At 41.7% G+C, this 12,637-nt stretch overlaps 1 protein-coding gene across 2 annotated transcripts in view; it reads right to left on the reverse strand.

Annotated features, from left to right (window-relative positions):
• Positions 1-11,169, reverse strand: part of ZNF608 (zinc finger protein 608) — a 102,960-nt gene extending 91,791 nt beyond the window's left edge. The window contains exons 1-2 of one of the 2 annotated variants that reach the window (XM_045565851.1): positions 10,465-11,169; positions 8,345-9,438 (exon numbers count right to left, since the gene is read on the reverse strand). In XM_045565851.1, coding sequence (XP_045421807.1) covers positions 8,345-9,253 — 909 coding nt within the window. In that variant the 5' untranslated portion in view covers positions 9,254-9,438; positions 10,465-11,169. Of the gene's footprint in view, positions 1-8,344; positions 9,991-10,464 lie in introns of those variants that run through there. The other variant, XM_045565852.1, reaches the window with a different exon arrangement.
• Positions 11,170-12,637: the final 1,468 nt, after the last annotated feature.

The raw sequence follows: 12,637 nt of genomic DNA on the forward strand, positions 1-12,637 counted from the left end.
ATCTGCTGCGGCATCCTGGGAAAGGCTGGGGAAGGATTTGGGCAAGGAATGTAAATGGAGACAATTGGCCAAATGGAGCTGGATGCGGAAAAGCTCAATTGCTCTGTTTGAAAGTCATGTTGCAGAAGCAAACAGTATTACTTAACTCAGATTCCACCTTCAGAGCATTTCAAAGATTTGGGGATGTGAATCGCTTTTCAATCAATTACTAGGATGTCAGACAATACAAAGGGATACAGTCTGGTTGTTGAGGCAGCCTCCATTTGTCAAAGTGCTCGGCTCATCTTCCACATGTCTTCACAGAAAAGTGAAATTGAAGTATTTTTCTCAGTATTTAACTTATTTTTCTTTATTTTGATCACCACTGCTTATTTCTGAACTGGCTCAAGGAAGAGTTTCTATTTGTTGTGTCTATTTTCCCCTTCGCTGCAAAGATTCGGTTCTAATTTCATTTCCATCACAAAGGAATTGGCAAAGAACTAAAGCACAGGAACACATAACTAAAGTGCTGCTGTGCTAGTCACAAGCCTATAATAAAGCACAGATTTGATAGCATTATCCATGTACTGTGGTGAACCACACACAAATAAACAGTTCTCCGTGAAGAATGAAAACCCGAGGCTTCAACCCTTCCAATTCAAACATTTTTGTTGTTTTTAACGTGAGCCATCCATAAAAATCAGCCAAGGAGGTGACAGGAAATCCAGAAGTAATCTGGTCTGGTTATGCACACTTTGCAAAAAAAAAAAAAAAAAACAGGAGATGCTTTCCAACTCATCCTGATGATTTAGGTGAAGAATGGGTAAAACTGTAAAATCTAGGCACAGAAACAAACGGTACTTTTACGCCAACTGAATTCAAACACGTGGTGAATGTAGTAATTAAAAAAAGGACAGCCCTCCAAGCATGGGGAAAACTTGCTAACCCAACTAGGAACAACTTAAACACAACCTTTGAACCTTCAGTGACTAATTCGAAGGACAAAAAGGTATACTGAAAGCAGCCAGAGGGCCAGATGTGCTTTCCTAAGAAACTAAACCAGGAGTTTTCTTTAATCAAAAGGACAAACAGTGACTTCCAGGAGTTTATGAAAGTGTGACCAATTGGAACTTTGTCGTCTGTTGCTAATTGAGGCATATAAAAGAGTCCATTTCTTAAAACATTCTACAAACACTTTTTTTTTTTTAATTCTCTGCCACATGACAAAAACCAGAATCAAGTTGACTGGTAGAAGATCAGTGCAACCAAAGACCAAGCTATTATTTCAAACTGTCAGGGGAAGGCAGTAAAATTGCTACCAGGTCTCCTTAAGTTACCCTTCAATAAAAAGAAGCCATCAGGGAAATAAGAGGAAAAGAAAACACATCAAAACCTTAAAAGTCCCTTTAAGTAAAATTATACGTCTGTGGCACCATGCCATCTGCTCTCTGGTTAACATAATAAGCCAATTCCACAACCTAAATATCTGCTTTCTAAAATCATTATGTACAACACAAAATATAATCAATATATTTTTATTTCCTTTTTTAAACTGTGAAAGCTGCATTCATATGGCATTATTGGAATATGCCTAAATGTCCCTGTAGGCACATTTTTCTTAAGGTGCTAGCTGACAATGAGCATTCCCAGGAGGCAGAAAGCTCCGTGTTTGAGCCAGAATAGTCACAGTGAATAATAATCAAACTAGGCTGGGGGGTGGGGATGAGAAAGAAGAGAAAGTGGCTTTGAAAAACCAGCAATAGTTGTTTGTTCACCGTTTCAAACCCATTTGTTCTAACTGAAACACCCTTCCCTTTGAGTTCTCTATTACAACTATAATATATACTTTTAAGTTTTTATTTAGCTTCACTGGGGGAGAAAACCTTCTGAATACCAGATGAGATCCCTGTGGTTCAAGGCCTACTGACCTATCAAAATTTAAGTATTTGCTTTGTGATCATTTCAGTTCTTCAGGCAAAACCCATAATCTCTTCTACATTCCCAAAGGTATTTCTAATCAAAATTTAGCAAATATGCAAAATTCAGCTTTAGAAGCAAAGTGCCAGCCTCACCCTCTTGAATATCCTCCCAGCTCTCAAAATAACATTACAAAACAGCCCAACTGCTGGTCAATCAACTATGAAGAGTTTAACGACCTTTCATTCAGTTGCAAAGGCTATGTTCCGGCTGCCAAAACCTTTAGCTTAAATTAAAAAGAACTTGCAACAGAGAGCAAGTAGTCACCAGTGAAACTTCAGCTGGGAGAGAGAAGTGGACAGGGAGGGAGGGGCCCAAATACTCTGCAGCAGAGTGGAATGTAAAATCAACAGTGACCTTTTTTAAAGAATAAAACCCATACTAACTATTCCCAATCCAACACCTATATTAACAATTACAACATTTATATACACACACCTATGAAACATCAGTTACAAGGCACCAATATGATACATATGTTACTCTATAATGACCTAAGTGATTACTGAGGCAGGGGATTCACCTGTTCTCTTTCCCTATACTCTTAAATGACTACATTAAGGGGGTATAAATACCATTTATTGACAACAAGCCTAGGAAAGAAGGGTTATTTCCACTAAGATGTTGCTAACAAGGATAGCCCAGGATTGCCTTAGTTCTGTCTTCCACATTTTACAAGGCGGCTACACAAATAGGAATAAACTATTTAGTATTCAAGCAAAACCCTTGATGTTCAGATTGCTGGCAAGTTCAGAGTGCTGGCAATCAAAACTATGTTGTGCTGCAGTAATTACTATGAAAAACTTCCAGTGCTTAATATTAAAGAAGAGAATAACATGATCCTTCCACCTCTTCTACACCTCTAGAGTGTGTTCAACATGGCAATTATCTTCGTTCAAGAAGCAGAGTTTAAACTGTATTGAAACTCAATTACACCCATGACTTTTTTAAACATACACTTCAAAAAGCAGGTTTCATCACATTCAAATCACTGAGCAAAATCTTTTTCCCATCTGATAAAAGATTTTTATCCCCCTCCCACGAGACGTCTTCAAGTATAAAATGGCTTCTTTTCACCTCTGTACCCACTTGTTCGCTTTATTTAAGTAGAAGAGCGGCTGAGCAAAGTTGAGAGACAAAGAGCGATGCCAACTGATAGATACAGTTCAACGTGCAGCTCTCCCAAACGTCAGTACCCGGGAAGCCTAGAACTGCCACCATGTTAAAAAACCAGATCGCACACTTGTTAACAAAAAACACATTATTTTGCTACTTTGAAGAATGCAAGGGAACTAGGAGTAGTAGATTTATGATTTAAGTGCTTGTGGCTAAAATAGCTTTCCAATTATCAAGGGCCTCTTAGGAAGAGCAAGAATGCATTATGTGTTAATGACCACAACCAGGGGTCCCTTTCTCAACTCTTTTGTCAGAACCCGAGCAGATCCTCCCCGCAGCTTCACCATTAACATGTCTGTTTCCTGTCAGCCCACTCAGAGATAATGTCATTTATCTCAGGGAGGCACAAGCCCAGTCATTAGCTTCAATAAAAGACCTCAAACAAAGGCCGGATAATGTTTTACCCAGGGCTCTAACTAAACCCAGAACCAAGAATCTTAGTGTCTAAAAGTCAAGGACTCAAAAGTTACCCTTAAAAGAATATTTTCCTTGTTATCAACAATCCTAGATTACAGCTCTGAACAAGAGCAAGTTCTAAGTATGGTAAACACCAGTCCACGGCAATATCACACACAATTAGATTAACCGATAAACGCTGACCAGCCTTAGCCCTGAGAGCCTTTTCCACCCCTGCCTCCAGGGGGAAAATTGACAGAATAATTCAGGTACTGACTAAATAGTCAGATCTTTGAAGAACTGACCCCTCATTGTGATTGCCTGCAGGAACTGAATAACCATTATAAAATGTTCAATGGCTGGGCTTCTGGAAATCTTTTAAATAAAAGTGGAACTGGTTAAAATAAATGTAGGAACATGTGTTTTCACAGTGTTGCTCATATTACCGCAATTTCGAGTTTCTATGAAGTACCAGGTGAACTTTTTTAAATTAAAAAAAACACACACACACAGACACCATCAAAATTGGAGCAAATCTCAGCCATTCAATCCCTGTTTTTCATGCTGAAAACGAAGAACAGATGGTACTTTCCATGTTGTTTGAATCTGGTTGTTGAACACCTCTGTGGTTAGGGAGATTTCTGCTTAGCACTTTCGGCATACATTTCATTTACTAACTATAAAATGCTGCTTAGGAAAAATAAGTCTTTATAACACTCTAATTAAAAACATCTTGCAGCCAAGTAATTTCACTTGTAGAGCATTCTTAACCTCATGACATTTGGACCATCAATCCCTCCTCCCACTCTTTTTTTTTTTTACAGACTATTTGCAAAGTTGTTAAAAGTTGCAAAACTGTTATTTACCTCCTTTAGCACAATCTTGATCAGCTGTGTGTGTTTTTGATCTCTCCAGCAAACCTAACAGATTTCAAACACTAAACTCAGAATTCAGTGATGGACCTGATCACTCAAATACTCCAAGTTCCATGGGTTCTCACAGAAAACTTCCTTGGGGAAAGGGCAGCCCCTCTGCACTCACCTCAGAAAGCCCTGTCACCCTCTGAGGAAGCCTATAGAAAAGTAAGGAGTTGGTCAATGCTGATTGGAAACCATCCTTAGTTACCAGCGTTTTTAACAGCTAAATCCCTTATGTAGTTTTCAAAATAGTTTGCTGTCCGACAACAATGGACTTTGTTCTTTAATTATAGTAAGTGACCTTTCTGCCCTTTTACTTCACAGTAGATAAACTGCACTCTCTAAGCAGAATTCATACAAGGCAGTATATATAAAAAGAAAAAAGCATATCGTCCACAACTCATTAATCAAAATATGTTCTTAAACTGCTCACACTCACTTAGAAAATCTGCCAGAATTCCCTTGTTAAGTGTAAAATGGCTTCTACAAGAGAATAAAATACAATGAATGATATCCTTTATAGACAAGTCCATTTCTAGACACTGCCTTTACAAGGACCGTCTTAACGAAAGCAATATGGTATTACAGACACAATTCTCTTCCCTGAATATGTATTGAGACACAACTGTATGACACAACTAAATGCCTTCCTGTGCCTTTCATGACCTCCTGTGCCTTTCATATCAGCTGCTTTTAAGAATTTTAAGAATCTACGTATTTTCAAATTTTCCAGAGATCAAATAAACTCATAAACCCTATATAATTATTTATTTAGCCCAGCCAAATGCCCCCCTGTCTGATAAGTCAAAACGGTAAGACAGCTAAGGAGGATACATAAAGAAGAGCTTCAATACAAGGCTATTAATGCTTCAAAAGAAAAGAAGGGAAGGTGGAGAGGCAGGTTTTAACAACCAAAAGCCAACCCATCAAATGTACTTATTCACACATGTCACACTGGTGGCTTAACCACGAAATGGGCTATAGAAATGTAGCTCAAACATCTTAGAATTATGGCATGTTTTGATTTTGTTCACGTATTAAGGGAGTGGCAACTTTTACAACATACTTGTGGTTTCCACATAAAGGAGCAGAACACTCATTGATTTAATTAGGTTTCATAAGGTCCAATTTATCATGTTTTACATGACTTTATGTAGCAAAGAAACAGAATAAACAGACCAAAAATAGACATTTAAGCACGCTGTGAAAATTAACCGGTGACAGCAAGTCTTATGAATCTCCTGTGAACCTTCCAACCAGAAAAAAACCAAATTCGCACACATGCATACAACTCTCCTTCGGTGTTCACATGTGGACTCTTCACAAACCCAGATAATCAAGCAAGGCTGAAATTAAAACACGGCATAAAAATGTCAAAAAAAAAAACCTTTCTCAAAGAGGCCTCAGTGTTGAAATATTTTGTCAGATGAAGCCTGTCCTTCCAAATCTTTAGTATAGGTAAATAGATAGCCTCGTATCATTAGGAACTATTTTCTGAACTGATGCCTAATTTGACACAACCACTAGTTAGTGGAATTAGAGTTACTTTCCTGGGTGGCATTCAAGCAAGGGAGTGCCATGTCTGAGTGTCAGGGATGAAAGCATTCCTAAGAGAAGTAGTTCTGGGGTGGGGTGGGGTTGGGGTGGGGAGGAACGTCTTAAGGTACAGTGTCTGAGCTCTGACACCCCAGCTAGATAGAGAATGGCCAGCATGGCAGGACCAGAGCCCCTGGGTCCAAACCCCTGAGGGGCCCAATGCCAACTCCAAAGGCTAAAGTTGGCGGCGCAGCTTCCTCCTGCACAGGGCCAGGAGCGAATCCCCTCCCCCACCCCAGACCCACCATGACCTGTCTGCTCTTCATTTATGTAACTCATATTACCACATTTATACTGCTCTGACTGAAGATGAGTTGCATGTATGTGAATAATTTAATTCTTCCATTCTTCATCCAGTTGGTTTCCTCTGTGAGTGGAAAGTGAAAAGAACACAAAAACTGGAGAGATGACTCCAAGCTCTAATCTCAGTTGCCATGACAGCAGCCTTTGAGATACTGTAATGTTCCGATTGCCAGCTAAACAAAATTGTTGAATGTGAACATTTGGCTGGAAGATTAAAAGGCTAAGGGGAATGCAAAAGGGCAGTACCTCCCACATTCCAAGCAGCCAGTGAATCCAATCAAATGGCTCTGACTCCTTAACCACAGCCATTGTGAGCTCTGGATTAGGGCAATTCATCTAGATAGTTAAAGCAGATTAGAACTGCAATTTGAAGACTATTGGCAACAAAAGTAAATGCCCTACTGTACTAGGTAATAAGAAGATTTTAGAATGCCTTTTAGCAGAAATTATGTGAAACTACACATTTTAAATGTAAGAATCGAAACCTGAAATTTTTTAAAAGCCTTTCAAATTCATCAAAGTAAAATGCTATCTGACCAAGGGGATATGAATAAAAAGTGTACAGAGGCTTTTTGTGAGTTTGGTATTATCTACGCCCTAATGTACCTCCATCACCTTCTAAAATCAAAACTTTATTCCTATATTCCAACATAAATCTTCAACACACAAAAACAAAAATACAAAGGTTTAAATAGAGAGCAGTGAACAATTTTTACACAGAGATAATTACCCAAAGATATGTTACGACCACTTACGTAATTCCGATCAAGTCAGAAATAGCAAAAGATCAAATTATTTAATAAGCATGTTTCCAAACAACCATACCACAAAACCACACGATAGAAACGTTGCTTCTGCAAGGAATAACCTGTAGAATTAATCCAAAGATTAATTTTATAGAAATATCACACATACCCCCAACTTGCTTTCAGTCTGCCTAGTGGACAGAGCCTCTTCTCAATTACCCAGACTTTACTCAAGGCACAACAATTACCAGACCAGTAAGACACTGGCCTCTGTGACTGAAAAGCACAACACAACACTGCAGGCAGTTTTTCCAAGGCAGTGTCTAACTACAGACTTGTACAAAGATGAGAGAAAGTGTCCTAAATAACTATCCACACTGTTCAAATGTAATGCATAATTCTAGTACTCTGCTTCACTCTTAACTGCCCACATCCCCTTTAGCTGTGTCTTCACATTTCAAGAACATCAACCAACCAAGTCTATTTCACTCTTCTTACCGACCTTCCAGCTCCCCAGTTAAGCTAGGTATCCATGTGATAACACTCTCAAATCGCCAGCTAAGAACTAGGTGAGGGAACTAGGGTAGAGTGCTAACAGCCACCAAAACCGTCCAGTTTTTCTGCACAGTTATGAAACCAAAGACCCAACACACCAAGCTTGGGGTTTAAGGCAGGACCAATAACAAGAACCCATCCAAGGATACCTTATGACAGAACTATTTTGGAGAAAGTAATGAAAAAATAAATACGATGAGGGTGGAGTATAAATCAGAATCCTCGTCATTGCCCCCCAAGGAAGGAACTTGAACCCTGCACCTAAGGACACATTACCAGCAATACTAGGGCCAGTACATTAAAACAGAAGACACTCTCCTAAGGGGAGAAACCGGGAACAAGAGTCAAGTGGGTGTGTGAAGGAAAGATTTTCTATTAAAAGCACACACCACAACTTGCTGACTGGCCAGGAGCCCATCTTCAGGAAAAAAGGTCCTTAGAACACTCGGGCCCTCCCACTTGGGGACCCAAACACTAGCATCACAAGCAGCAGCAGCAAGAACAGCACAAGCAAAAGCCAAACCTGCACCCGTGTAAACGCCCCACATCAAATGTCGGTGTTAAAGGATGCATATCACAGAAATCTCACAAAGAACCAGAAAGCACAAAGTGTAAGGCACACAAGAGGCACACCCCCACAGCCCCACACGAATGCACACAGAGGAGAGTAGGACATCTAGGAAGGCGACTTTATCCTACCTTCTCAGTTTTCAGTTTCTTGATTCGCCTGTGGCTCTCCTCCTCCTCCTCTTCCTTCTTTACCAACATAGAGTTTCCCATGAGCCCTGAATCCGGGGCACTTTTGCTAACTTCCCCTGCAGCGGCGACGCTGCCACTCCCAGTGCCCCCGCAGTGGAAGGGGCTCGCGCCACCTCCATTGCTCTTGGCCCCAAAGCCATAGAGGTGCCCCCCAGAAGGGGCCTGGCCGCCACTGCCATTCTGGTGGCCCTGAAGCAGGTCGTGCTTGTCCTTCCTGGATTTCCCCGCATCCTTATCCCGCTTGGCGCCTCGGCTGCTCTGGCTTTTACCTGGCTTCTCCTCTTTGCTTTTCCCACAGGAGCCTGGCCCCGCGGTGGCAGCGGAGGTGCCGGTGCTGGTACTATTGCCGTTTGGGCTGCCGCTGCCGCCGCTGCTCACACTTTGACCCAGCGCTGAATTCATGCCAGTTGCCTCTCCAGGGCGCCCTTGGACTTCCTGCCTCTTGCCAGTGCTGCTGATCTCGGGAATCCCATACAAGGCAGCAGAAGGCAGAGATTTATTAGCATCCTTAGAAGTTTTACTCCTTTTCACTTTTGATTTGCTGGTCTCTTTGTGTGAATTCCCCTGGGGAGCAGAGGGCTGAACAGAAGCAAATTTTAGGCCATCCGCTAAGGCTGCGGTAGCACCGGCTCCACTGGATGCCGGACCGCCACAATCCTTAGGGTTGTTGCTGCTGCTTGTGGTGGTGGTGGAATTATTCATCTCAAATTTCTGTCTGTCCTTCTCCAAATCAGCGTCCAGATCAATTATTAAATTTCCAACCCCGATTTCCCAATCATCGCCACTGTCATAAGTATCAACTGTATTTGGATCCACACCTTTGCCTGCAGTAGAAATGTTCACTGACATCCTGAAGATGAGCTCTCTAGAATAAAAATCCGATGAACTTTCCTTTGGAGATGAGGGGACATTCGTTTAGCTCCGCTGGGCTTTCTTTTAAAGAAAAAAAAAAATCTTCTAATCTTCCTCTTCTTTTTCCTGCCCCACGAATGTGTCCAGGGATTTTACACCCTTCAGTCCAGGTCCACCTTTTCCTGTGAAGGGGGGAAAAGTCGAATATTTCTTGTCTGGGTGTTACCAGAATAAAAACGATTAATATTGGGGAGTCAGTAAGGGGTACAGGGAAGGATGGAGAGTAAGGTGGCTCATGTATTGTCTCCACAGTCCAATATCAGGTTTAAAGGAAAATAACCAAACCCAAAAAACACACCCATGACAGTAAGCATCTTACAGTAGGTAAAAGAAAATCCCTTTATCAAACAACACAAGGATAGTAACTTTTAAAAAACCATTAAAATATCTTAAGGATCTGATTCAAGTCCAGAAAGGTTTTTGTGTTTCTTTTTTAAAGTTTAGGATTTTTCACTGGCACATGTGATATCTCAACCCCAGAAACACAGCCTGCACACTCAGACAAGAAGGAACACGGCTTTAGACATCCCTAAACATGTCCTAGATCTTCCAATTTAAAAGACCAGACCCTGGAAGTTCTGAGGCTAGTTTTCATAATAGAATGTTGCTAAATTTTCCTTATTTCTAATTTTAGTACTTCTTTTTACAAATTGTCTGGGCAATCTGGTTTTTGTTCCCAGTAAGGAACAGAAAAAAAACAACCAATAATCCCCCCCACACACACACATACATACCTCTCTCCTATCCTCTTTTTTCCTAATAGCTTATACAATTTGGGGGGGAAATATAAATACACATGCCTTTAAGAGCATTTCTTGATAGAAAAGACAGTGTTATACAAAAAGTTAAATATCTGCCTTTTGAGAAAAAAATACAGCTAAACAATTCTAGCATAGTCCTGGGTCACAGAACTGCTCAGTCTGTTAAATATGGTGCTCCTGACTGTACGGGAAACTGATTAAGACATACACTTTAAGTGATCTGCGCCAAGGTGGCCTCAATGACCGCAAATGAGTGTGTGTTTGACAAAGAGCAGTTAAAACGGTTTTTAAAGGGATCAGCCCCTTTTTAACAGTTGATTGTCAAGAAAAAAACAAATAAAAATACATACACACACAAACACACACACACACACAGACATTGCTTACCTTTAATCCTTTATCATTTTTTAATTAGGCCAGCAAATCAAAATGCCTTTCCCACTCCACTCGGCAAACAAGCCTGTGCCTCATTTTACTTAAACACCAAATGATCAAGAAGGCAGAAACCAAATAACACATCTCAGCCAGAATAATCACTCGATAACATTATTCCACCTCCCCACCCCCCTTTTGGCAAACGGACCAGGAGTCCTTTTCTCCTTAAAAAAATGTATCACAGTACAGCTGGAAGATAATGTTTCACATTCACAACAGAAGCACCAAAGGTTTTTTTTCCTCTTAACAAGCATCGAGAATAATCGTTTTTTTTAAAAAAGAGAGAGCTTAGAGAAAAAAGTTTTCCCAACTTCTCATTCCGCCTTCAGTTCCAGACTTCAGAGTCACCGTGATCAGTAAGTAATGATCCCGTGTAGCAAACCTACAGGCGTCCGCTAGTAACAAGACAGAATGTGCTAACATCGGGATAAATTAGTGAAAGGGAAGAAAGAATAAGAAGAAAGGACTGAAAATCTGGGCTGGATTCCGCCTGTTAGTCGGGAAGTGGCATTTTTCCGCCCGTCCTGACAGATTTGATTTCTTGAACTAACTTAAGAGAAAAGGAGGGGGAAGAAGAGCGGGGGCAGGAGGAGGAGGAGGAAGAAAGGGTGGGATGAGAAGCCGGGCAAGGGGAGGAAGCGCAAGGTGGGGGGGGGAGGGCGCGGGCGACCCGGGGCTGGCAGGCCGGTTGGAACGCGCTCGCTCGGGGCGGGGGCGGCGGCGGGGGGGACAGCGGCGTTTAAAACCGGCTCAGTCTCCGAAACCTAGAGGATGTGATGTTTTCCTGTTTTATGTTGTTTTAAGAAAAAGGAACTGAGTTCCTAGTATAGTTCCCGGGGGCGGGGAGGGGAATATCCTCTGTCGCTGAAGCCAATCAGTCATGTGGTAATTCGATAATTAGAGTCAAAAAAAGATTTTTTTTTAAGGCGACCTTTTTCAGGAGTTTTTCCCTCTTGCACTCGCAGCACACGGTGCGTCTCCCTTTTATTTATTTTTTCTCTCCTCCTCCTCCTCCTGTCGCCCACCCCCTCCTGTGTTTAGTCAGATGGCCTCGGAGCTTGGCTTAGTATTTTTAATTAGCTGGCGTTTGGAAGCTAAAAGCAGTAATGAATTGTTGATGGATTGGAAGTGGAGAGTCGCTTTGCTGGAAATGTCGGGGCTGCGAGAGGGGGATGGGCGAGCTGGTAACAACCAACCATCTAAAAGGAGCGATTTTGTTACAGTGCAAGCCTTTCACATCACGTGAGGATCAAGGGCTCAATTGGTTGTCGTGAGAACAAAAATGGTGACAAGCGTATCAAGAAAATACTGATCTGGTCTTTAAAAAAAAGCTGAAGGTCTCTCCCCTCCCCCTGCACACACCGCCCCCCCCCGCCGCCTCCCCCACCCTGCAGTGGGCGAAGCTACAAGTTATGAATGTGAAACATTTCTCTGAGATCTAGGATCTCGGAAGTTCGGAAGGAGTGAAATGTAATGAGCACAAGAGCAAAGCAGATGTTTTAAAGAAACACCTTATAAACCTTTCCTCAACTTATCTCCAATTTGTCGGCTTTCCCAAGGGGCCAGGGCCAGGGACGCCTGGGGAAGGGAGTAGCCCCCACCCCCCGCCAGCCACTTGGATTTTAGGAACCCCCTCATGTATTAAACAAAGAAAAACATTTTGCTAGCGCCCAAGCCTGGTCCTGTAATAAACACAAGATTGTCACTATTTGTAGGTTTGTTTGGGTTGGGTGGGGCTTTTTTCCCTCTTAATGGTATTTTTGCTGCTTGCTTTTTTTTTAAGGAGATGGAAAATGGTAATTATAAGCATTACATTTAATGGGTGACTATTCCCTTGTTTAATATTAAATTATTGGGCACTGGGATCTGACAGGAGACAGAAATCGGCTTGGTCTGTCCTTACCCCCATTTTCCTGGCTCGGCTTGGGAGGGGGTCTACCCAGCTAGGACAGGAGAGGGAGGGGGTAAGGTGAGCTAGAGAACTGACACTGCAGACCAGGATATGTAATTGTGTCACTTTTATTCTCCTTTGGGTTAGAGCCCAAAAGGCAATTTGCTCTAAGTTACCCCGAGTGCCCAGTCAAGCTTAATTTGTGTGAAGAAGTTACAAATGCTTCACCCTCCA

Source organism: Lemur catta, chromosome 12 (assembly GCF_020740605.2).
Source record: "Lemur catta isolate mLemCat1 chromosome 12, mLemCat1.pri, whole genome shotgun sequence".
NCBI classification, from domain to species: Eukaryota; Metazoa; Chordata; class Mammalia; order Primates; family Lemuridae; genus Lemur; species Lemur catta.